At 38.6% G+C, this 28000-nt stretch overlaps 3 protein-coding genes across 3 annotated transcripts in view; 2 read left to right on the forward strand and 1 right to left on the reverse strand.

Annotated features, from left to right (window-relative positions):
* LOC119254495 (olfactory receptor 4A47) overlaps nt 1-28000 on the reverse strand; it is a 409525-nt gene that overhangs the window by 332885 nt on the left and 48640 nt on the right. The gene's annotated exons all lie outside the window — the stretch shown is intronic.
* On the forward strand, nt 12076-13005 carry LOC119254516 (putative olfactory receptor 5AK3). The gene has a single exon (XM_037521617.1). It carries the CDS (start codon nt 12076-12078, stop codon nt 13003-13005), a length of 930 nt encoding a protein of 309 aa, XP_037377514.1.
* LOC119254517 (olfactory receptor 5AK2-like) lies at nt 25284-26211 on the forward strand. Its single transcript, XM_037521618.1, is given in 2 exon segments — nt 25284-25351; nt 25353-26211. Coding segments are annotated over 2 exon segments (927 nt in total).

The raw sequence follows: 28000 nt of genomic DNA on the forward strand, positions 1-28000 counted from the left end.
CTCTAATGCTCAGTCAGCTCTGCCAGGATTTATGCCAAGTCCAGTGACTGGAACTGAAATACCAAAGAAGTCACTACTTCCTCTTTTCATTCTTCAAAAGGGTTCTTGAAAGTCCCTGGATTGCATATGTTACCCAGATGAGTCACATACCAATGAAAATGAGCAGAGAGCAGAACCTGGACTGGCTCAGCACTCAGGTAACAAAGGCGATCCTGGAGAAAATCCTTAACCTGCAGTCTGTTTATCTCATATAATCATACTCATCAAAAGTTTGCCAGGGGAAAGCACTGTCAACTGCTTTGCATGCAACTAAATGAGGCAGGTGCTATAATTATTGCTTTTTTACAGATGTTAAAACAGGGCCAAAAGAAGTTGAGTAACTTGCATAAAGTCACACAAATATTAAGTGGTAGAAACAGGTTTTCAACTTAGGCAGTTTGATTTCAGAACCTTTGCACTAAGCCAAAGATCAGTAGATTACAGACCAAGGGACAAATTTGGCATGTGTTTTAAATAAAGTTCTTTTTGGAGCACAGTCTGCTCACTCATTTGCATTGTATTGATACCACTTTCATGTTGCAACAGCAGCATTGAGAAGCTGTCGAAAGGGAATAGCTTTGTCCCTTTCGGGTGCCCTGAAAGAGCCCTAGGCGACCTCAAGTTTCTCTGAAGTACACTTTGAGACACAATGACATAGCACGACCACAGAATGACAGTCAAAATGCCAACAACCCCAACTAGAATTAGACCATAGAAAGGCATTGAATATTCCTCCTCATTTAGCACAGTCCTACCATCTCAACTCAACACCTGCAATCTCTACCCAAATCCTACAATCCCACATCCATCTTCCATAGTCTTCACTTAGCACACCTTAGACTTCTGTGGCCAAGGGCTGATCGTGACTTAGTCCCCTCAAATGCTCTTTCATTCTATTGCTTCCGATACTACCTAGCAAAATATATGAGACCTGGGACCGCATGCTCCTTATATTCCTCAGTTTCTTACACAAAATAGGCTCTCGATCAGTACCTGTTGAGTAATTAACTGAATAGAAGACTATGTAAACATTTTCTTTGTTTGAAACTTGAACTCATTTTCATCAACTATAATAAGCTTTTCTTGCAGGTCTTGGGCACTTGCAATGTTGAACAGTCCTTTTTCAACGACTGGTTCACGGGACACCTGAACTTCCAAATAGAGCATCAGTGAGTGACAGAAACATTGATAGTAGTGGTGATGGGCAAGGTCTGTCATGAATTATAATGACCTCCTCCCCCAGACAGTCCAGAGCAGAGCCCTAGGCTCTAGGATCTTAGAGGGCAAAAATGAACCAGAAGTGTCTAAAGACTCTCTTCGTATTAACATCAATGATAAGGAAGGGAAGAATAAAAAGAAGGAGATAATTGTGAGTAAAAGGAATAGGATCTTGGAAAAGTGCCAGTGACTCAGTTTCCAGATTCCTAAGAATTGGTGATTGTTCCTGTATATTTTATGTGTTAGCAAAGCCCAAGAAAAAGAATGCCACGTGGGTAACCAAGCTATGTTGAGACTTAATTATAATTTAATGCAAATATCTATATTTTTATTCTATCTGCAAGAAAATCAACAGTAAAATCTAGTCCTTGGTGCAATTTCCAAATTGTATTTAGAAATACTTCACCAATAAATTAGGTGGACTTGCCCTAAAAAAGAAAAAAAGTGATTTAATAGTTTGAGTCAATCTTTCCAGATTATACAGGGGAGGGACTTTCCACATCCTCTTTGAAAACCGCATATTCATGATTGTCAGAGAAAGAAAGTGATCTTACACTTATTTATGGGATTTTTCTTATTCTTTCTCTCATGTTAGTCCTTTAAAATCTCAGCAAAACAAGAGGTAACTATTTTTCATATTTTATCAGGGAGTAAGAAAGTCATCTGGCTCATTAGTGAAAACCTTGAATAGAAAATCTATCTCTACCCTAAAATGACTATTTGGAATATCGTATGTTCCCAGTCCACTTGAACCAGGCGGAGAGAGGTGGATATCTCAAGCTCTCTGGGTAATGAGAAATGATAGAAAACCCCATACTTTTGTTGGACCGGGACCAAAATACACACTGGATGGACTTCACATGTGTTCCCTTAGCTCTTTCCAAACATCTGCTCCTGTCCCTCCACCCTCCGCCCCCAGGACTTATGGAGGGTTAAAAGACAAGAGTATCTTGGCAAGTTTTTGAACTTCAAGTAACTGTGCAAGGTCAAGGTTGGGTCTGCATGGCTGATATAATTTTATTTAAGACAAAGAAAACTGGGATTTCTCTCCAGGTCTGAGTTTGCTGTCTCCCATCTGTTTCCCTAGTCTGTTCCCCACAATGCCACGCCATAATTATCACAGGGTGGCGCCTTTGGTGAGGTCACTGTGTGCCAAGCACGGACTGCAGTACGTGAACAAGCCCATGTTGAAGGCATTTGGAGATATTGCCAGGTAATTACAGTGTCTCTTGACTTTCCCGTCTTGGCTGATCCCAAGGGGTCATTCACTGGCTTGTGAATCACTCACCCAACAACAGTCTATTAAGGGGCCCCTGGGTGTCCAGCACAGACATAGGGACTATAACAGAAGGGCAGCGATAGTCATATGATTCTTACCATTTATCTATTACCTCCTAGGAAGTTCTTAGTGAAATGCCTTCTGTCCTATTAAATTTCAACCTTCTTAAAAGCCAGGCTGTGTATTTTCTGTCTTTGTCTCCTCCATGGAGCTGTGTTAGAAGGAGTGTTGGGAAAGCCGTTCAAGTCATATGGTCCAGGGCTGCAAATTTAGATGCCTGCATTGTCTAGCAGGACTGAAACTTATGACTCAGGCAGGGGAGACCGATCCCCTGGGTGCTGACCCCAGAGGGGATAGACCGAATGTGGTGAAGCCTGCGGGAACTGAAAATCCGCCCTCATCCGGAAGCATTCACAATGCCCCAGAGAATACTGTGTGGTCACAGAGATCTGGGTTTAATAACTTTCTCTTGGGAACAACAACACTCTCTTGAATGAGCCAGCAGGCCAGGCCCAGTCTGATCTGACTGCTGATTAGTGCTCCAATTTCTGATCGACCTCTCCCCTCCTCCTTTCCTGCCCTCCAGATCACTGGCTTCCCTTTTGTGGTTACATAACTCCCATCCCCTTTGCCATTCTCACTTCTTTCGCCACCTTTGCCTCAGCCTACAGTGTCTTCCCAGCCTCCCCGCCTATCACCTGGCCCATGTCCATTCACTCTCCAAAGCTCATATCAATGCCTTTCCTCATCTCAGACTTCCCTGACCCCCACAGCGAAACCAGCTCCTGGTTCTCTTCTTGGTGAGATGTATCACAACTGTGATCAAATAACATACTGAGTAATAAACTATTGAATATGTTTTTCCCAGCTAGCCCAGGAACAGCATATGGACAGAACACACCTCTGTCCTGGGGCTGTGCTGTGTGCCCAGAGCCTGAAGAAGAAACTTTCACATTTTAAGGTGGGGGGATGGTGTGGATAGAGGATGGGGTGACAGGTGGGTGTACGCATCATCTTACAGAAACTCAGAGAAACTTTCTAGAGAAAGGACAGGTGATGGTTTGGGGGTAGAGAAGAGAATGAAATGAAAGAAAATTCAAGCCCTTCCCCACTAAGAGGGAGGTGAACTCCCTCCACTGGGCGACAGAGAACCACATTTTTACCAATATAGCTGAAAATGACAACACTCCTGACCTAGGTAAAGAGTGACTGTACTTCTGGGTGACTTCTTTGACAGAGAGTCTCCCCTCCTGAGGAATGTTTTTGCTCCTCCCACAGGTCTTTGAAGAAATCGGCAGCCCTTTGGGCGGACAACTACTATGAAACCTGAGGAGATCATCATCCTGGATTTGCTTTTAATTGCAGCTCTGAGGAGAGTCTGTGAATTTCCAGAGCTCTTCCCTGCTCTGCTGAGGCCACCAGGGGTATGAATCCCCAGACTCGTGATCACCCTCTCCCTGAAAGTCTCCTCTACAAGTTAGAAGCAGAGACAACACAAGATGATTTTTGTCTAGGGCAACAAAGGGAAATGGGTGACCAATGTTTTCATTTTTTTCAATGGGACCATGAACCTTAGTTTGCTGATGTCAATTTCTGGGGCACCAGTGCAGGCATGGGGTAAAGTTGTGCTGGTGAAGTGGGTCTGGGCAAAGCAGGCCAAAGGGGAGACTTTGGAAAACAGAGCAGTCCCTCTTAGAAGGTGATCATATATTTAAAAAGATCCTAATTAATATTTGTAATAATTTTAAAAATAGCTCAAAATAATAAAAAGAAGATCCTATTGAAGCACCATGTATTGTCTATCCTTATTTAAGTGTCTCAACTTGTTCTTTAAAGATGGAGTGTAATGAACATTAAAGTCTCTTTCAATATTTCACTTTTGATTTCAGACTTTCATTATTGTTTCTACAGGTGTAATTTAACATGTATATATATTGTTTCCAAGTTTATAAAATCTTTTAAGGGAGCTTCCTATACCCAAACCCAATAACAACAGATCAAGCAAGTTAAGGTCCAATATTTAAAGGTGACTTGTGTTCTGCTAAAAATTAGCCTGTCTCTGAGTATAAGATTTGTATGTCTAATTCCTGCCCACCAGAACAAAACTTCCAAACCTCATTGCTGGGTGAACCCAATAAAAGAAATGTCTTTTTTCTGTCAAGCAGACTTGAGGCTGTGTAGGGCATTTTTCAAGCTTGGAATAGAACTAAGCATGTCTTAAGAAGAAACCATTGTAATATTAGAAGGATGAACGGGCATTCAGCGCCATATTGGTATCTAGTATCTACACTTTAGCCCATCTATTTATGGGAGTGGATGGGCAGGGAAAGGCTGACCTCAGCTGCAGGGAGGTAAATAATACAACAGCACAAGCCCCTTTCCTCAGCTCCAAGCAAGTCAGCATTACAGGTTTGTCTGTTGCCTGAAATTCCACCAAGCATTTAATTCAGTCCAAACCCTATATGTTGCTCTTTTTGTTGTTTCTGAATTAAATACCTGGGTCCAGGAGCAAAGACCCTGTGACAGAAGGGAATATGATGACTTGAAAGAAGTCACTGGGGCTGAAATGGAAGGAGCAGGGGCCAGAGGAGTATAAAGGGCTAGAGGGAGGGAGGTAGGGATGTGAAAATAATTTCTCCTAATTAGATAGAAAATTTTTAATGAATATATGAGAAGCACTTCTATATTCTATCTCTGGATTATTAAAATTCTTACCAAATCTTATGAGCATCTACCAAGCAACAAGTACTGAGCTACACCCTTCATGGATATTATTCCATTTAATCCTCAGAGCATCCCCAGGGGCAAGCCCTATAATTAATCTCATTTTATGGACTAAAGTCTGAGGTTTATGGAATTCAAGCAACATTTCCTACCTGAAGTCACAGGTAGGAAGTGGTGGAGGAGACTTTTGTCTGACTTGTAATCAGTGCTCATTAATTTCCATACCAGGAAACCCAACGTGAAGGGCAAATAAGTGGCATTAGTAGACATGGGAAGTTCACAGTTGGCATTTCTTAATTATCTCTAACAGCTTTCCAGGAGCTGATCGCATAAACATTGAGTATTTATCTTTCCTCCTTGGGAGATCAGGCACCCAGGGAGGGGGAGATGACAGGCTCAGTGACAACTTAGAAAGGGCTCCTGGCAGCTAACTTCTACTCACCTGTCCTAGAAGAGAATCCAACTCAGAGAAATTTCACTTGGGAGGAACGAAGCTGAGATTTAACCTTTTAGAAGGGAAAGACTCTGCATTCAACATGGAATAAAGGAGGGAGAAATTGATTCAAGATTTGGTCGTGACATCACATGAATTCAGCCCAGGGAAAATAACCCTCCCTGTGATCAACTTCACCTGAGAGCCCCTGATGCTCTATTTCTTCTAAAGCTTCACTCCTCTTGGCAACATTAGCCATTGAGAAATTGCCTGAATTTTCAGTTGGGCATTAAGTCAGGGTGACTGGATTAGAACTCAGAAATCTATATTCTAATGTCAACTCTTTAACTTAATATCCTACAATGAACTCAGCTAAGTCACTGATACACTTTATAAATACTCAATCTGTAAATAGGTGTGGTGCAAAGTATTATGCCCTGATCTGTATGTATCATAGCAAGGTGGAGACAACCAAACGAAATAAGGCAAGTGGCATCATTTCATAAGCCAGGAACACCCACTGAGTTACTGGTCATTGTTATTGCAATGAGGGTTCCTCCCAGCCTAGACACACTAAAAAGCAAGAGAGACTTAGTGTCACACAGACCCACAGGTTGGAAAGGCACAGAATCATTTTTACAATGACAAGGGCACCTTTCCCCAGATGAGGCACTTATGAGTCACAAGAAAGAAAATTATTTTCCTTGTTGCAACAAGTTACACCAAGGACTCACCTTCTGGCTCTGCCTATTCTATATCCTCTGGGACAATGTCCAGATCTCAGACTAGAGGGACTGCAAAGAATCAGGGTTTCCAGTGATCCAAACTTCTGGTTAATCATGTGAATGCACAAGGCTCATTACTGGAAATTATACCGAATACAAGTATACTCTTTGTTGTTTAATCAATACATAAAGGACTTTTTGGACATATTCCACAGATATCAATCCTAAAGATACAGAAAGTATAGATGGAACTTCCACTTTATTAAGAGCAGGAATATACTTGTATATTTTTGCTTTCCAAGTATCATTTATGAAAGTTTACCAATAGCAATGTTGAAAATCATTTACAGTGAACATCAGCAAGACCACTGGCCTTGAAAGCTGTACCATTTATCGCCAGACCATTGTTTGCATTGCCAGAGGCATTTCCATGAAAGACGGAGGTACCTTGTTTCCTGCCCCCACTTATAGGCAGTCTCCTTGAACTAGCCAAGGAACTAGGGACAGGGCTGAGGGGCCAGATGAATCTGGATAACATAGAAGGCAGGTGGGCCCAAGAGGAGGAAGAAGGAAGGAAAGAAAGAGAGATCTTGCCTCTGTGCCCTGACTTACACTCTGGTGCTACTGGGAAGGAGACATGGAAGGAGGCACAGAGAGAAGAGACATGTAGAGCAACTTGGAAGAGACACGTGGGTGAGACATGCAGGAGGCTGACAGTGGCAGCCATTATCTTGATGTGGTATCTCCTTTTGTCCCAGCTTTCTGGAACCTTCTTCAGAACCCCTTTCCTTTGTTTTCCTGCAAAAAGGTGCCTTAGACTTATGGCAAGCTTTTGGGCTTCAGTAACTCTGCTTTGGAACAACTCTGATGGACTGGGCATTTGCCTATGAGGGGATGTGTAATTTGGAGTATTTTATTCAGAATATCCTTTCTTCTTCACCTCTCTATGAATACCAATCCTTTTGAAGTTCTTTCACACTAAGGCTTTGTGCACACAGATGGTCAGATTCCTTTAGAATGTGCAAATTTTGAGGTTTTTTGGTACCCCTCAGTCACACACTAATAGGTCTTCAATAGATGTTTTAATGGATAGATAATTTAATTAATTAGCTAGAGCAATGTCAGCTAAACCTGGAAAGCTAAATCAGGTTCCTATTGAAAAAAAAATCTAAAATGTTATGCTGGAAAGTGTACACTTGGTCTTTGGGGAATCTTTGAGCTGGAAAGCAGTGTCATTAGAACTGGGATCTAGGAAAGCCCCTCTTGAACTATACAAAGAGAAAGATTCAAGAGTGAATGCATGGAGGCAGCGAGACCAGCAAAGTGACTCCTACAACAACCTGGGTAGAAAGCTAATGAGAACATGAGTTCAGCTCGGGGAGCAAATATGAAAGAGAAAATAAATGGAGACTCCTTGTGCAAGCTGGATCCATGGCACATGGTGAGTAACTTCCAGTGGGGAAACCTAAAGACAGCCCAAACTTTGGATTGTAGGTGGTGAGATGACCAAGGAAAAGTAGAAGCAAAAATAAAAGTTGATTTAAAAAGTCTTGAGTTTATGGTATTGAAAGAAAACCTAGGTGGAGATGTCTAGCAGGTATTTGGAGGAAATGTCTTTCTGGATCTTAGAAGAGACTTGAGAACAAAAGACTTGAGCTTGGATGTACTTTGTGGCGATGTCACCAAGACAAGAATAGAAGGGAAAACTTGATTCAATAGAGAATCTTAAAGATGCTTCTAGAGGAGGAATGAGAAAAATGGGTCAGCAAAGATAAAGGAGATCAGCTGAGTCCTCAAAGGAAACATAAGAGAATGCATGAGACAAAAGGTACATTCTACGAAAGTCAGTTGAATGACGGAATGATTGAACTTCCTTCACCTTTTGTGATAAAATCACATGGCCATGCAGAAATCATGCCCCGTAGATCATTTTGGACAACAGAAGAACCCAGTAAAGCAATAACACCATAAATCTTACCTTTCCTGGTTCATGGAACCACTGTACTTAAATGTTCATGGGAATATTATAAGCTTAAGAAATTCAAAGACATTTTAAGAATTGGGGGCCAAAGCATAATATCAGCTAACACAAGGATGGTGATCAAAATTAATCAGAGTCTGGTGTTCAGACTCACTTTCTTTTTATAGCAAAACGGAGTGGTAATAAACAGGTAGGTGTCTCAGGTGCAAAGGATTCTTGTGCCTTTCTTACACTGCCTGTATAACACACTTTGGGCTGTCAGGAAGGAAGGGATTTGATGAGAAGCTCTCAAGCTCTCTCAAAGTTGTTGGACTCATGTCTTCTGGAGGCAGGCAAGGGCTCAGCTGACCTCAACCTGAGAACTCCAGCCAGCTTCCCCTCAGGTTGTGCATGCAGCTCAGGGCAGGTGGAACAGACTCTGGTTGTCTGGTTTTGTTTGTCTTTGCAGCAAGCTGCCTCCATCACCACCTGCTGCAGGCTGCTGAGGGTGCACCCCAGGATTGTTTTCTCTGCCACCCAGCAACTGAGAAGTTCCATTAAGGGGCTGAAGGAATCCAGTCTTTGTCCCCTGGGCCCCACTGAATCATTTTAGCAGCTTTTCACCATTTTCAACTTTGCCAAAGTCCCTTACCAAAAAAAAAAAAAGCCTTTGCAATCCAGTTTATGTCTCAGTTATACTGAGAGCTGGTTTGGGGATTGGGGTGTGGGGGTTGGAGTAATGTCTCATCTTATTTGTCTGTACTTTAACCTTCTCCTTCTAGCTTCTCCATCTCGGTTAAGTGGCACGTTGTTCACACAACTGATCAGAACAAGCATCGATGCATCAAACTTCATTTCTCTTTCTTTTACTTCCTAAATTCAAACCAAAAGCAATTCCTTTGAACTCTGCCTTCTCAAATAGTGCAATTTAGTTGGTTGTCTCAATTTCCCTTGTACAACCTAATTCCAGTCACTATTATCTCTCAACAGGATGGCTGCTGCCTGAGCCTCATAATAGTCTCCTGACTTCCACTCTTGCTCTTATAATCGGTTCTTCAATCAGCAGCAAGAATCATCTGTCCAATACAATGCTCCATCTGGTTTCATTTTCCCACTTGCCCCAAATAACCCCATCACACTTAGAATAAGATCCAAATTCCTCACCAAGACCTCAAAGGCTCCACAAAATAATGTCCTTGCCTTATTATTACTCAGTGTAAATCCATTCCCTTTCAGTCTCTTGTCCTGGGAACACACAAACAAGGCCAACTCATTCCATTTTCTACTTTAGCTATCTTTTTTACTTCTACAATGGATCTGCTTTTCCCACAGACCCTCCCCCCCAACTAAAGAGCTGCCTTACCCTTAGGTACTACAACACCACAGCATTTTATTTTTCTTACTACACTTACCCCTATCAGAAAATACCTAAGCTTTCTTTGTTTATAGTCTGTTCTCCACACACACTAGGAGGCAAATTCTGTGAGGGTCATGTAGATTCTCCTGTTCATTATGTGTCTCCACGGTTTAGAACAGTGTTTAGCTCATAGTAGGTGTTAATACTGTCTATTGCACTGACATAGAAAACTTAACACAGCAATATTCAATTTAAATTTTTCCTCAGGAAGACTGAAGATTTCTTCATTTTGATTCTTTTCAAACTTTGGGGTGGGCTCAACCTGGTGGATGAGATCTTAAATTCTTGCTTCACGATTTGCATTCCTGCTTCATCCTGTACTGTCCATGTGCCCATGGTTGGGTCACTGCATGTCTCGTCTAACAATGATAATCCTGCTAATCCCTTTCACAGAAAAGCCCTTCATAGTTCAAAAAGTATTTGTATGTTCATTCCCTCCCTGCTCTTCCACCACTACTGAGGCAGCCCATGTGTGGAGTCATTAACCATATTCCACAGATGGAGAAATGGTGGTTGGGAGTAAGCAGAAGATACAGAAAGCAAAATGCAATTTTCATAATCCAAGAGCAGCCTCGGAGTAGAGCAAATGGTCCCCAAGCCCATGAAGACAACAAGATGAAACGTCCCTGAAGGACAGAAACTTAAAAAAAAAAAAACTGTAATTGTCTCAACTGAGAAGCTCGGTACTATTTAGTCAATTCACCCTCCAGAGTCTGAGATCCTCATGGGAATAATTCCTAATTCCACCTCCTTCAAAAACAACCTCCCACCCATTCGTAGCAAAAGCAAAAATATCACCTTGCAGGAAATGTAGAAAGAGATATTCTAACATAAATATAAGCTTTTTTTAAAAACTAACTTGCATTTTTCTAAACAGACACAATTGGCTATAATACCTGAAAGGGAAAACCAAGTCTAGAAGTCGGAGAAATACACCAGGAATTTTGACTCCAATTTCTTTGCCAGAAAATCAACAGTAGAAACAGAGCAGCCAGATCTGCAAATGGGGTGAGTTGGGAGTTTTTTGAATCTGCATTAGTTATACATCTTAGATATTGTTCATGTTTAGCAAGAGCTTTGTGATGAAAATAATCCATCTAACTACCACCTAATAACACTTTGAGAAAGAAAAAATTCAAATCCAGGCTCAAAGCTTGCTTCACTTAAGAATATCTCTGAATAGAACGATGAGTGCCAGGGGCCAGAGGGTGGAGGAAATGAGAAAATGTTGGACAAGAAGTACAAATTTCCAGCTATAAGAGGTAATCTCCAAGGACCTAATTACAACGGTGACAATAGTTACCAATTTGTACCAGTATGTGCTGTATGCTATAACACTGTGTTGCAGTGCGAGTAGTTCTTAAATGTTGCAACTCTGAAACAACAGCAATGAAATCATAGTCATGTAAAGGATGTTAACTAAGCTTATTGTGGTAAACATTTCTTCATCTATAAGTGTGTCAAATTATTACATTGTACAACTTAAGAGATACATGAAATACCTCTTGTGATTTAATGTAGAAACTGCTAGTAATTAGAATAACTCTCTTTAGTTGTACATAATGTGAGACCCTCTTTTTTCTTGTTCTTCACTTAAGGGGTGACATTATCCTGCTTGCCTTCAGATTCCCTCCTCTGCTTGAAGTTGCCTTCTTTGGCTTCACAAACCTCTATCTTATGCAATCTCAAATATATTTCTAGAACTAACTTTAAAGCCACTTATTTCAGGGAGTTTTCTAGATCATTCCCTAAATTACTCAAATAGCATGCAATTAGTATCTCCTCTTGAACACTAACAACTCTGGCTTTTGTCACAGAGAATCAGCATAAAAAGGGAACTTAAAGACTGTGGATGTAACTTATTCACCATTTTAGACACTCAGTCTCTGATCACTGTATAAACTGAGATAATTGAATTTCTCTTTGGACTGAATTGCCTTCTCCTAACCTTTTGAATGATTAGCACAGGAGAGTTCCTCCTTATTCACAGTTATATTGTCCATGACTTCATTTATCTGCAATCAGTCACAGATTGAAAGTACACTAAGATTATTTTGAGAGTGTGTGAGAGAGAAACAACATTGACATAATTTTTTATTATAGTTTATTGTTATAATTGTTCTTTGTTGTTATGGTTGTTCATCTCTTTATGAGTTTTGCTGTAAAAATCTGATTCAAAAAAAGTGATGTGACATTTATAAATCTTTTTCCTTTCAGATATCACACATTTCCCAATTTCTTCTGGTCCTTCTCTTGATCTTTTCTAGACTTTGGGTGGCCATGACTCAAGGAAATAGCTCTGAAGTGACTGAATTCTTTCTTCTGGGATTTGACGGTCAACACAAGTATAGCCATGTCCTCTTCATGGCATTCCTGCTCATCTATGTGATCTCCATGGTGGGTAATGTTGGTATGATTCTACTCATCAAAATAGATTCCAGACTGAAGACACCTATGTACTTTTTCCTACAACATCTGGCTTTTGTGGACCTCTGTTTTACCTCCGCTATCACTCCCAAGATGCTGCAAAACTTCATAGCAGAGAACAAATCTATCTCATTCAGGGGCTGTGCCATGCAATTACTGGTTTATGCAACATTTGCAACCACTGACTGTTACCTCCTGGCTGCCATGGCCGTGGACCGTTACGTCGCCATCTGCAACCCACTTCGCTATCCCATAGTCATGTCCCGAAGAGTCTGCATCCAGTTGGTAGCTAGCTCCTATGTCGTGGGCTCAATCAATTCCTCTGTGCACACAGGTTTTACCTTCTCACTGTCTTTCTGCAAGTCTAATGCCATCAATCACTTTTTCTGCGATGGTCCCCCAATTCTTGCCCTTTCATGCTCCAACATTGACATCAATGTCACGCTAATTGTTGTTTTTGTAGGATTTAATTTGATGTTTACTGTATCAGTTGTCATATTTTCCTACATCTTTATCCTGGCTGCCATCCTGAGGATGTCTTCTGCCACAGGTAGGAGGAAAGCCTTCTCCACGTGTGCCTCCCACCTGACAGTGGTCACCATCTTCTATGGGACTCTCTCCTACATGTACTTACAACCTCGTTCTAATAATTCTGAGGAGAACATGAAAGCAGCTTCTGTATGTTATGGCATTGTGATTCCCATGTTGAACCCCCTGATCTATAGTCTGAGAAATAAGGAGGTAAAAGAAGCTCTCAAAATGGTAGGGAAAAGAATCCTCTAGACAAGACCCAAACTATTGAAATTCAGCACATTAACTCAGTCAGTTGAGATATTTTATCATTGTAATGTTTCTGAAATAAGAAACATGTTCATTTCTTAAAGCAATACTACCTCCTTCTATAGATAAAGACTTAGAATGATGACTGTAATCACATATTGTGGAACTAACATTCCCTGGAATATCGTTGGAGAAGCATATCTCATTCTGCCCATGAAGATGGGCTTTATAATATTACTTAAAATATTAAGAACTATATAGGGACATTACAAAACATTTAATTATTTTAAATATGCCTTAAGAACTAGAAAACCTCCATTTTGTATTTAATCCATATCAAAATTAAAGTTCAGTAATTTCCATTCGACAAACAAGTTCCCTAAATTGTCTACAAAGAGAATGTTCTTTTTTTTAATAATAAATTTTATTTTTATATTCCCCATACAATTGTAACCCCCCCATTCTGACCCCAATCCCTCCCCTCCCATCCCCCATGCCCCAAAAAGTGTCTCTGGTTCGTAGTTTTTTGTTGATTTTGATTTTCACTTTCTTATAGTTATTCATTTTCCTGGTCCCTTATTTAAGTTTTCTAGATTCCTGCTACGAGTGAGACCATCCGGTATTTTTCTTTTTCTTTCTGGCTTATTTCGCTGAGCATGATCCCTTCCAGCGCCATCCATGTTGCTGCAAATTGCATGTGTTTATCTTTTTTGAATGCTGAGTAATATTCCATGGTATATATGTACCACATCTTCTTTATCCAGTCATCTATTTTTGGGCATTTGGGTTGTTTCCAAAGCTTAGCTATTGTAAACAGTGCTGCTATAAACATAGGGGTGCAGGTGTTCTTTGGAATTGATGTTTCTGTGTCCTTTGGGTAAATACCTAGGAGTGGAATTGCTGGATCATATGGAAGCTCTATGTTTAGTAGGTCCAGAAATCTCCACACAGCTCTCCATAGTGGTTGGACCAGTTTGCACTCCCACCAACAGTGCAGGAGAGTTCCTTTTTCTCCACACCCTCGCCAACATTTGCTGTTGCTAGTTTTTTTAATATGTGCCATTCTCACTGGTGTAAGATGGTATCTCATGGTAGTTTTGATTTGCATTTCCCTGATTACAAGTGATGTTGAACATTTTTTCATATGCCTGTTTGGCCATTTGCATTTCCTCTTCGGAGAAGTTTCTTTTTAGCTCTTCTGCCCATTTTTGGACTGGATTATTTTCAAAGAGAATGTTCTTATGTTCTGTTCTGATTTACCATAAACCTGAATGTAAAATAAATTGTTTTGAAAAGTACCATATGACTCAGGCTATTCTTTCCACCTAATATCCCCATATTAATAGATTCTCTTACAATTGAAAACACTTATCTCTTATATTATGATTTATTTATGTCATTAGTTTCTCCAGTCTGAATCCATCTCTTTTTTGTATAAGATAAGGAAACTTTTAGAAACATATTCTGTATCTCTCTCCAACAGAGGGAGAAAATCAGGCTAGAGGTGGAACTAAAGACTTAAATGGTGCTCATTCATTAACAGAAGTTATAACCATCATGTTAGTGCAGACTAAATTCAATGGGTAGAAACTCAAGCATAGATAATGTACCTGGTTTACACTCTGGGAACTAGAACTCAATCCCACATGGAAGTTTGATGAACTGTGTAGAATGTACCACTGGTTTGTTCCTGTGGAGGTCAAGAGCTTAAGACATGTATTCGGTTCTCCTCCCCCATTGTATTTAATTACCCAAGATCTTCCATGAATTTTGAGGTATTCCTGAGGCAGAAAAGTGGAGAAATACCATAAAACACCTAATAGCAGAGACATCAAAGCTGTCTGCATAGATGCACTGGAGCCCAGTAGCTGAGGATGAGGTGCAAGACTCAGAGATTCCTGCTACTCCATGTCACACAATCCTCACTAGTGAAATGTGAGGAGCAGCTAGGTTTCAGAATACATGTGGCTGTCACCCTTGCCTCCTGGCCCCTTTCCCTGCTTGGAATGGGAACGGGCTGTCTGGCACCATCAACAAAAAGAAATATAAAAACCATATGATAATATCAATAGATGCTGAGAAAGCTTTTGACAAAGTGCAACACCCATTCATGATAAAAGCCCTTGAAATTCTTGGGATACAAGGAACATACGTCAACATCATAAAGGCCATATATGACAAGCCAAGAGCCAGTATCATTCTCAATGGTGAAAAGCTGAAAGCATTCCCATTAAGATCTGGAACAAGACAAGGATGTCCACTCTTACCACTGCTTTTCAATATAATACTGGAAGTCCTAGCCAGAGCAATAAGACAAGAGAAAGACATCCAAGGAATCCAAATAGGAAAAGAAGAAGTCAAACTATCACTATTTGCAGACGATATGATAATATACATAGAGAACCCCAAAAACTCCGCAGAAAAACTAATTCAACTCATCAATCAGTTCAGTAAAGTGGCAGGATACAAAATCAACATGCACAAGTCAGTAGCCTTCCTATACACAAACAATAGCCTTCCTATACACAAACATGAGATGAGGAGGCAACCAGAGGAAGACTAAGCAAAGCACAGAAGTGCTAGTCAACTTCCGAATGATTGTTGTGAAAGAAAAATAAGTGACTATTTTTAAGTCAATGTAAAGTTGCAATTCCTTCTATTAGGAACATGTCAACCAACATTCCTAACTGAGAAGCAGAACACAAAGTTATGCTGGGTATCAATTCACCTGCCTTTTTTGCACAGCAGCTCTCCTTCATCTGGTTGCTTGTTAGTCAAAAAGCCACAGACTTACTGACTCTAGCTTTGTCCTCTCAGACTGATTGAATTCAGGGCTTCACCCAGTCAGTTTATAGCCAAACACTACTCGAAATTTCTGAAATATTTAGTAGTATAAAGTGCAATGGGAGACAAAAACAAAAGCCCAGGACCTGATGGATTTACAAATGAATTCTACCAAACATTCAGAGACGAATTAGTGCCTATCCTTCACAAGCTCTTCCAAAAAATTGAGAAGGAAGGGACAATACCAAACACGTTCTATGAAGCCAACATTACACTAATACCAAAACCGAATAAGGACAACACAAAAAAGGAAAACTATAGGCCAATCTCCCTAATGAACACTGATGCAAAAATGATCAATAAAATTTTAGCTATCAGAATCCAACAATGTATCCATAAGATAATTCACCACGACCAAGTAGGATTCATGCCAGGGACACAAGGATGGTTCAACATCCGAAAATCAATTAACATTATCCAACACATCAACAAAAAGAAATATAAAAACCATATGATAATATCAATAGATGCTGAGAAAGCTTTTGACAAAGTGCAACACCCATTCATGATAAAAGCCCTTGAAATTCTTGGGATACAAGGAACATACGTCAACATCATAAAGGCCATATATGACAAGCCAAGAGCCAGTATCATTCTCAATGGTGAAAAGCTGAAAGCATTCCCACTGAGATCTGGAACAAGACAAGGATGTCCACTCTCACCACTGCTTTTCAATATAATACTGGAAGTCCTAGCCAGAGCAATAAGACAAGAGAAAGACATCCAAGGAATCCAAATAGGAAAAGAAGAAGTCAAACTATCACTATTTGCAGACGATATGATATTATACATAGAGAACCCCAAAAACTCCACAGAAAAACTAATTCAACTCATCAATCAGTTCAGTAAAGTGACAGGATACAAAATCAACATGCACAAGTCAGTAGCCTTCCTATACACAAACAATAAATCTGAAGAAGAAGAAGAAATCAAAAAAACCATCCCTTTTATTATTGAAACAAAAAAAATCAAATACTTGGGAATAAATCTAACAAAAGATGTAAAGGACCTATACAAAGAAAACTATAAAACACTGTTAAAAGAAATAGAAGAAGACACAAAGAAATGGAAAGACATCCCCTGCTCATGGATTGGAAGAATAAACATTATTAAAATGGCCATCCTACCAAAAGCAATATACAGACTCAATGCTATTCCAATCAAAATTTCAATGGCATTCTTCAAAGAAATAGAACAATTATTGATGAAATTCATATGGAATCACCAAAAACCCCGAATAGCCAAAGCTCTCCTGAAAAAAAAAGAAGGGAATGGAGGCATCACACTCCCAGACTTCAAACTATACTACAAAGCCATAATCATCAAAACTGCATGGTATTGGAACAAGAACAGACACACAGACCAATGGAATCGAATAGAAAATCCAGAAATAAACCCACAGATTTATGGTCAACTAATCTTTGACAAAGGAGCAAAGACTATGCATTGGAGCAAAGAAAGTTTGTTCAATAAATGGTGCTGGGAAAACTGGGTTGCTACATGCAAAAGAATGAAGCTTGACCACTACCTCACACCATACACAAAAATCAACTCAAAATGGATTAAAGAACTAGACATAAGACCTGAAACCATAAAATACATAGAAGGAAATATAGGCAAAACACTACATGATATGCACATCAAAGACATCTTTACAGACACATCACCCAAAGCAGTGATAGTGAAGGCAAAGATAAACAGCTGGGACTACATCAAATTTAAGAGCTTCTGCACAGCAAAAGAGACAATAACAAAAACAAAGAGAAACCCCACCAACTGGGAGAACATATTTGCACACAACACTAATGATAAAGGACTGATGACAATAATCTGCAAAGAGCTGATGAGACTCAACAACAACAAAGAAAACAATCCTGTCAAAAAATGGGCACCCCTATGTTTATAGCAGCACTATTTACAATAGCTAAGCTTTGGAAACAACCCAAATGCCCAAAAATAGATGACTGGATCAAGAAGATGTGGTGCATATACACCATGGAATATTACTCAGCCTTCAAAAAAGATAAACACATGCAATTTGCAGCAACATGGATGGTGCTGGAAGGGATCATGCTCAGCGAAATAAGCCAGAAAGAAAAAGAAAACTACCGGATGGTCTCACTCATAGCAGGAATCTAGAAAACTTAAATAAGGGACCAGGAAAATGAATAACTATAAGAAAGTGAAAATCAGAATCAACAAAAACTATGAACCAGAGACACTCTATGGGGGGTAGGGGGTGGGGAGGGGAGGGATTGGGGTCAAAATAAGGGGATTGCAATTGTATGGGGAATATAAAAATAAAATTTATTTTAAAAAATAAAAAAATAAAAAGATGCAAAAAAAAGTGCAATGGAAGAAAGGGTATCTTTATCTACAGTTTATTTTTTCAGTATATACATTTCACAATGAAATAGAAATAAGTGATCAGGAGCATGTTTTTATTTCCAATAGCAAATTAGACAAAAGTTAAGAGCAATTCTATTTCTCAGATTAGGGACTCTATGCCCTTAAATTGGGATTAGCTTTGGATTTTTTCTCTCTCTTTTTTTTTTTTTTTTTTTTGGACAGTCACCTTTTTTTCTCATTATGTTGACAAGACTTATCTATACCAACACACATGTTCTTAGAACTATGAAAAGATGTTTAACCTGATTCCTAGCAAGAAAAAAATTTTAAGCATTTATTTGTGCTATAACAAGGCAACTCAGAAAAAAAGTTCCTAATGACAGTAACATGAAAACCAAATTTATCCTCTCAGGAAAGGTTAAATATTCCCCTACGGAAAAATAATTACTGAACTTTTTTTCCCCACATTTTCATCTCAGCTCTCAGAACCTGATATTCTCAAGGGAGGGAATATTGATCCCTCAGGTCCCAGGTATAAAGCCCCTAATGACAAGCAAGTGTGACAGCAAGGTGGGCAGTCTTCCTGCACCAGCAGCAGAAAGAGAATCTGGAGGAACTCTGGTGTAAGTAAACAGAGCAGATGCCATTTCTCAAAGAACAGTCACAAATTATCCAGTGTGAGAGGGGAAATGTGGAGCAAAAGGGTCAATGTCAAGTCTAGTAAGTTTCACTGCAGACCCCAGGAGCATCATTGGTGAAGGACTGGAAATAGAGTGGAAGAGTATGAGTGGACCAATGGTCGAACGAATGAATGGAGGGGGTTGATATATCATTCCTCATGTTAGCCTGACTATTCCTTTTTTTGAGTGGCTACTCAATGTCTGGCCCCATCTGGGAAATTTTATACAAATCACTTCACTTTAACTTTACATCTTTACAAAGCAGGCTGCTTTCTCCTTCTCTTCTTTTTTAGAACAATTAAAGCTCTTTTAAAAAGAAACAGATGGATTTTATAAGTCTAACGACTTCTCTTTCTCAGCGCTCATGGCCAAGCGTAACCATAAAATAGTGGCGTGATTCCTTTCTGAGCTTTTCCAGCATAAATAAAGACAATGAGAAAAACAGAGAGTGGGGTATGAGTTTTACTTTTAAAAGGGCTCTCCGCATATCATCTGCAACTTAAAATATGACACAAGCTTCTTTTTATAAGACTATTGATGCTGTTTTAAATCTATATGATCATTAATGTGAAGCTACTCATATTTACTGAACACTATTTCCAATTTTTTACTCCTATAAAGTGTTTCAAAGAACATCATTACCTTTTACATTATTCTATGATCCCCATTTTAGACAATGGAGGAATTACACCCTTTTTCTCTATGAATTCATGGGAATAGAATTTAAACCCTGGTTGCCTGTGTGCCCGTTCCTGCACACTGATGAATAAAAATGAAATTCAGAAGCACTAAGGTTTGATTCAGGCTAAGCATGTGCAAAACATGGGGTATTTGCAGTGTGTGTGTGTGTGTGTGTGTGTCCCTTGCACTGATTTTTTATAACTCTGGACAAACATCCCCTGTAATGTTTACATTTTATTTGAATTTAAAATGATTCAACAGATATGATAAAAGCTACTGTTCTGTCCAGATTCTAGTCTAAATGGGCTCATGACCATTTTGAGCTTTCTCTGACAAGTGCTTTTGTCCAGTCAATGGAAGCCTCCTTGATGAGGCTGCATGTCATGTGTCTTACAACCTGATACCCCAAAATAACTGCACAGAGAGAGGTCCTCCAACTTCAAAAAGGGTAAAAGAGCACACTTCAAATTATATTGTCTGAGTCTGTCTGTGTTTTGGCAACTATTAGGGACAGCATTGTACCTACCCAGTAATGCAGTCATTGAAATATAATGTGCAAGTTTGTTTAGAGGCTTGAAATTATGATGAAACAAAACCAGATATCATGCTTCCTAAAGATTTTGGGACAGGTTTAGTTTCTGTTGGTTTTCCAGATCTAGGTAGAGTTTATTCATCCAAGATTTTGTCATTAGAATATGATTTTGTCCAACTATTTCATGGGTTGACGTCTACATTCTGTGGAATCAACAGTGAACAAGACCAAATGATCCCACATTATAGTGCAATTATTCTACTGGGAGAGATAGATGGTTAAAAATAAATGAATAAATTAGATGTGAAAATGATTTCCCTTAAGGTTTAGAGAATATGTTAAAATTTCTTAATCCTGAGAATTCATGTAAATGTGAAAATTAAGTTGTTGAGCAAGATTCTACAGTTCTTGTTTTTCTTTTCACTGTAGCAAGCTAGCACTTGCTACCAAGAACATGTCAATAGACTTTTCATTTAATTGTTTCCCACAAAAATTAAATAAAATAGATCTTAGGCGTCATTCCCCATAGCTTTTACATTGATACTGTCTTAATACATGCAGATAGGACACTGAATTATGTATCTTGCTTGTTATTCCTGGGTCTTCCATTGGAGACATCTATACACATAGAAGTTGTAGCTTCAAATTACTGAAATTTTACTGATTCACTTAATAACATATTTGATTTTGAAAAATATGATATTTATAAATAAATATTGATAAAACACAATAACATAAATCAAACTATATATATTTGTTAGAAAATGTTATGCTGGAAAAAATACCATGAACAGGCAATCTGGCATTAGATGAGAAAAAGTTTTATCATTGCTTTTTACTCTCCTAGGAAATGAGTTAGGGAAAGGAATGGTCTTTACTCAATTATTTTTCAAAAACACCAATGAATAATTAATTCAGATTTAAGAATTTCTGCATCATAATCGTTATCATAGTTAATAGGTGATAGAATATGAGACTTTCTGTCAAGTCAACGACTAGCAAGAGATTCAAATCTGGGGTAAACAAAGAGCATCTAAAATCAATACTATAGGAACACTGACCAAATATATAAACAAGCCATTATCAAAAAACAGGAACTTAAAATTCTAGGAAAAATATAAAAGGCAATTAAATTCACTGGCAATGAAAGAGAAAAAGTTACAAAAATTAGATATCACTTTACATTTATTTTCCTGGCTAAAATACACAAGGAACATACTAACATTCATAAGAAGGAAGATACGAGAATGACTAAGCACAATTAGAAAGCATGTACACATCTGTTATGGAAAGTGTTTGGGGAAAGATACAAGATCTTATAAAGAAATCTATTAAAAAAATCAGCAAATCTAAAGAGTCCTCATTCTTTGACAATTTTTCAAGTATTAATATAGTGATTTCATATGAATAAAATCAACAAATAGACTGTTTCAGTGAATAATTATGAATTGCAAACTGATTTTATACCTCATGTGAATAAATGTACTGGTTGCTAAGAAATTGTAGGAGATAAAAGGAATAATATGGCAAAAATAACCTTGCCAGCTATTAAAACATTATAAGGGTTTATTAATTAAAATCACATGATACTAAAACATGAAGACATAGAAAGACCAATGCTACAGATATACAAGTCCAAGACTAGGCTCAAATACACAAGAGAATGTAGTGTAATAATGTTGATCCCAGCCTTGAGGCACAGATGAGTTGAGAAATAAGAAATATTGAAATAATTATGAGATATTGGCAGAGAAGAGAAGTGAAACTATAAACTTAGCTCATGCACTACAAAAATAAGTCCACTATGGCTCAATAATTTCAATTTTAAAGTTAAATTTTAAGAGCAATAAAAACTGGTAGTTTGAGACATTAGGAGTGAAGAAGGGCTTTATAAATATGATACAAGGTAAGTTTGTTTATAAAAATCAAAGTTTTCTGCATGGCAAAATACATAATTTGTAAAGTAGGTGAATTACTATTGACAAGTAAATATGTTCATTTCTTACAAGGAAGGGTATTTGACTTAAATATCCATTTCAAAGCAAAGAATGTACTGTCAAAGAGGGTAAGTTTATATAAATAGCTAATTCACAGAAAAAAAGAAATTAATCTTTACATGTGACAAGATGCTCAATCTCGCTCATAGGAGAAAAAAAAAGCAAATAAAACTAAAATGTACTATTTCTCACTATAATAACAAAGTTTAATAAAAGTTTCATACAATTGTGTGTTAGAGAGGACCTAGAGAAAATGACAGAGCCCTGTTCAGTGTCTTCAAAATACACAGTGTTCATATCTTTTGACTCAGACTTCTCTTCTAAATAGCTTTTAATCCAGAGAAATAGTCACACTTATGCATGCTAATATTTATGGTAACACTGTCTATAATAGTAAGATTGGAAACAATCTACACATCTAACAATAGAGCATAGAGTTCAATGAAATATATTAAGCAACAGGTCAGTTCAATGCCCAAGGACAGGTGAGTGGATAAAGATGTGATAAATACACATAATGGAATACTACACAGCCGTAAAAAATGAGCCCTTGCCATTTGCAGCAATATTGATAGAACTGGAAATAAGTTAGGAGAAAAACAAATACCTAATGGTGTCACTTACATGTGGAATACATAGGGAAAAAAAACAAAGGATCAGATAAAATCAACTCAAAAACAAAGCCTAGAAATATGAGTGTAAAAACTGAAGCTAGCAGTGTGGGAGGGGGATGGCGGAGAGCAAAGGGGAAAGGGCCTGATTAATTATGGTGGAAGACTTTGGGTGGGTGGCTTGGTGGTGGGTGTAGCGTGATGACCTATGTACAGTATTGCAAACCAACGTTACCTTAAACAAAATGGAAGAAGAGGGAGAAGAGGGAGAAGGAGACAGAAAAGGAGAGACTTCTTTCTGTACTGATGAAGACAATCACCCAGAAATATTAAGTAAAATGCAAACTGCAGGAAAATGTGAATAACACTGTCAGTTTTATGGGAAAGAAAGTATATAAATAATATGTGTGCAATGCAAGGCACATACCTAGAAGAATCCAGAAGTTTGTAACAGTGATGAACTTCAGGGAAGGACTGGAGAGTTAGAATAAAGGAAATAGGTCTTGTTTTTTCCCCAGTGCACTTACATACTTATGAATTTTTGCTATGCAACAGATGGTTTGTGTGTGTGTGTGTGTGTGTGTGTGTGTGTGAGAGAGAGGGAGAGAGAGAGAGAGAAAGGAGACAGGAAAAAAGGAAATCAGTGGAAGGAGAGAAGAAAGGCAATTTGTCAAAAGCAGGACAACATAGTAACAAAGGCAAGTCCCCAAAGACTATAACACAAAAGCAAATTTCATTCCCTCTGGAAATCTAAATGTTTCTCCAACAGAGAGAAACTAATGAATGTTGTTTTTCCAATTTCATCTCAGCTCCTAGAGCCTCAGACTGTCGAGGGAGTAAGTATGATCCCTTAGGTCCCGAGCATAAATTCCCAATTAGAAGGAGCCACACTGACAGGCCTTGCTGGCCAATCAGCCTGTGCCAGTTGCAGACAGAGAACTTGGAGGCAACTCTGGTGTAAATAAAAAATAGAGCAGAGCCCTTTTCTCCACACCAGTTATATATCATTGCAGTATGTACATGGATTATGGTGGGGAACTATGGGTGAAAGTGTCAGAACGAAGTTCCCACCACGCTTTGTTCCAAGACCAGAGAAACTGCTTCACCTCTGATGATGTGATAGAAATGGAGTGAGGGAACTCACTTTGACTGCATAATCCTGGGAAAGGAACTAAATGAATAAATATGACTCAATCTGATGATCAGTCAGTAGTAAACACCTTAATGCATCATCTGCACGTGTTATTATGGCCATTTAATGAACAGTAATTCAGTATCTATCCCATGCTGACAAGTCATAAATGTCATTATCTTTCAAAAGTCTAGATTAAGTGGACCATTCATCTATTCTAGCTTCCTCTCATAAATGCTTATACCCACTAGAGAGGAAGGGCTGCACTTCAGCTATTTTACAACGAATTAACCTGAGGCAGGAAATTACATTAACTTGTTTGTCTTCAGCCCTCACTAAATGTTGAATTGAATAAACTGTATCTTGTTCTGTTATCGCAGTGCTAGCAGTGCCGTGCTTATTTTCCGAAATATTTTAATGAATATGAGCAACTCCTCTCAATCTTATGCTTGGATTAGTTACACTCCTGCAATGAAAGCTACATCTGCCTATGGAGGTATATAGTGTTAGTGATATCAGAGTAAAGGAGCCCCGTAATTTTGCATTGGGAACATGGCTGTTCCAACTGTGATCAATTACTTTTATTAATTTTAACATGTATTCATAGATAAAATGATATGAAGAATAATATAGCAACTATAATCATGATACAATTCAACATACAAATAACCAATATTTTTAATTCCCTATGTATTCCTCTAAAATTCAATTCCTAATGATCCTTCATTAAAGTAACATTCTAAAATATATGTGTGTTAATATTTCTCTCTTTTGATTGCTTGATAGATAGATGTAGATGAAAATACAGATGATATAGATAGTTTGGGAGAAGATTGACTGTGAGTTTTAAAAATGTTCTTTCATTTCTAGTTTCTGCTACAAGTGGACTTTTTCTCTTTCTTGGTTCTACAGTTAGCAGGTAATCCTTGTTTGTCTGTTCATATGCAAATATATAATCAGAGGACTGTCTGGTTTATGAAGAATGGGAGTTGCATGCATGGTTAGTAGTACAAAGACACCTTGAAGTCTTCAAGCATATATGGACCATGAACACACCTCACAAAACTTCCTTCTCTAAGTAATGATACTGATTTCCAGAGCTTGAACCAGCATTAAAATGATAAAGAGTTGAGAAAAATTATAGGTTCATAAAAAAGATGGACATTATGTGTGAATATTGCTTCATAAAACTACAGATGTTTGATAGTGTAGAAATGAGTGTTAATGTAAGTTTCTTAAGATCACACAGAAGTCAGTCCCACATTTTTTTTTTAATGTGGTGGTTTCTTATCAAGAAAACAGAAAAAATATTTGGAAAGCAATAAATCCTGTTGAGTGTTTGCCATGAGTATCTTGATTCAAAAAATATGACATGAAATGATAGAGCTTTTTATGTTCAAGAAATCTCAAAATAATTCCCTTATTCTCTTGGACTTTTCTAGATTTTGGGTGGCCATGACTCAAGGAAATAGCTCTGAAGTGACTGAATTCTTTCTTCTGGGATTTGATGCTCAACACAAGTATAGCCATCCTCTTCATGGCATTCCTGCTCATCTATGGGATCTCCATGGTGGGTAATGTTGGTATGATTCTACTCATCAAAATAGATTCCAGACTGAAGACACCTATGTACTTTTTCCTACAACATCTGGCTTTTGTGGACCTCTGTTATACCTCCGCTATCACTCCCAAGATGCTGCAAAACTTCATAGCAGAGAACAAATCTATCTCATTCAGGGGCTGCACCATGCAGTTACTGGTTTATGCAACATTTGCAACCACTGACTGTTACCTCCTGGCTGCCATGGCCGTGGACCGTTACGTCGCCATCTGCAATCCACTTCGCTATCCCATAGTCATGTCCCGAAGAGTCTGCATCCAGTTGGTAGCTGGCTCCTATGCCATGGGCTCAATCAATTCCTCTGTGCACACAGGTTTTACCTTCTCACTGTCTTTCTGCAAGTCTAATGCCATCAACCACTTTTTCTGTGATGTTCCTCCAATTCTTGCCCTTTCATGCTCCAACATTGACATCAACATCATGCTACTCATGGTCTTTGTGGGATTTAATTTAACATTCACTGTGTCAGTTGTCATATTTTCCTACATCTTTATCCTGGCTGCCATCCTGAGGATGTCTTCTGCCACAGGTAGGAGGAAAGCCTTCTCCACGTGTGCCTCCCACCTGACAGCGGTCACTATCTTCTATGGGACTCTCTCCTACATGTACTTACAACCTCGCTCTAATAATTCTGAGGAGAACATGAAAGCAGCCTCTGTATGTTATGGCATTGTAATTCCCATGTTGAACCCCCTGATCTATAGTCTGAGAAATAAGGAGGTAAAAGAAGCTCTCAACTTGATAGGGAAAAAGTTCTTCTAGAGGGAACACAGATTGTTAATATTCAACATGCTGACACATCCAGTACAGCTGTTTTATGTATCTTAATGGTTGTGAAATAGGGAGCTTGTTCACATCTTAAACTCATGCTACTTCTTTCAATAGATAATGTCTTAAAATGTGGGAAATAAAGTAATGATATCTCCCAGAACTAAAAACTAAGCTTCCCAGGGGCTTCTGATACTACACTAGTTTGTAAAGTCACTGACTTCATCATATTAGCCATAAAGGCATTAAAGGAGAACACTCCATCCCTAAAGATTATTGGAAAGTTGCCTAATTACACGGGAAATGCTGTAACATCCTGTTTCTGGTTGACAGTTAATTTTCTCCTCGTTGCCCCCTAATTATGGTATAATTCCACCTGGCACTGAGAGAGATGGATATTCCCATCAATAGAAAGCAAAGGGTAAAGAAAATTACTTACTCAACACCAGTGTCCTAATGTCCAACATATTCTTTGCACATGATTGTTACTTTATAAATATGTGCTGAATAAATTAATGGACACATGAAAGAAGAAAAACAGACCAGAAATCTAGAGAAAGCACTTTCACATGAGTTAAATGCAAAAAGGTACCATCCAGCATAGCTGTTTCTGAGTTGGAAAGCAAAGCAGTCACCAAAGTTAGGAAAGAAACCTATGACGAGATGGTCCACATCTTTTATCCAGAAAATGTAAATTAAATCAATGAGAAATCATACCACACCTATTTGAATGGCCAAACCTGGAACACTGACAATATCAAATGGCTATGGGACTCAGTCTTACATGTTCCTACACCATGAGTGAGTCTCAAGAGGAGGAGAAATTGGCTTCTGTGTTTTATGGCATGATTATCCTCATGTTAAACCCCCTCATCCACACTCTGAGAAAACAAGTTGTAAAACAAAGTCCTAGGAGGAATAGGAAAGAAGTGTGTGTAACTTCACCTTTGATTTCTGATTCTCTGTACTTGCAAATAACCACATGGGAGGTGCCAACACTTGAGAAATTAAAACCAAAGAATCAAACAACCTGGGAAAAGTTGCTCAATTTTACTAATATGAGTCACAAATTAAAGTAACATGGAGGTAACTATTTTACACCAATACAACCAGCATAAATTGAAAAAGAGTGGTAACACCTATTACTTGTGGTGATGTAAGGAAAATGATGCTGTCACATATTAATTGAAAACCGAAGTGCTAATTCACTTTGGAAGGAACTGACTATATCATTTTAAAAGACAAAAATCTTTAGTCCAGAAGTTCAATCTTGCAAATTGACCTGTGAAAATCAAAGTGCTAGTCCCAAAGGCCATATATTTAAGCATGTTTGTTGTGGCATTGTTCAGGAAAATGAGACCAGAAAAAGTAAATATTCCTCAATAATAAAATAAATCAGTACTGTTGTAATTCTAAAATCTGTATCGGTCCTCCCCCGTGGCGCAGTGGTTCAGTGCTGGGCTGTGAAGCTGCCCGCAGCCTCTGCAGCACTGGTTCGATGCCCGGCCTCCAGGTGAGGGTCCCACATGGTGCGCAGACCTCTCCTGCCCCACTGCTCCCCTCAGCAGTGTATTTTGTCAGTCTGCCTGTTCTGTTCTCCGCTCTGGCTCTGGTGAATTCTCTCACCCACCCACGCTTCTGACTGTACCCAGTGCTTGTATAAATAAATAAATCTTAAAAAAATAAAATAAATAAAATAAAATCTGTATTTATTGCTGTATAAACAAATTTCCACAAATTTAGGGGCCTAAAACATAAATTATTATCTTAGAGTTTTATGGAT

The sequence above is a fragment of the Talpa occidentalis genome, unplaced genomic scaffold (assembly GCF_014898055.3).
Source record: "Talpa occidentalis isolate TD23 unplaced genomic scaffold, MPIMG_talOcc4v2.1 talOcc4.3, whole genome shotgun sequence".
NCBI lineage: Eukaryota > Metazoa > Chordata > Mammalia > Eulipotyphla > Talpidae > Talpa > Talpa occidentalis.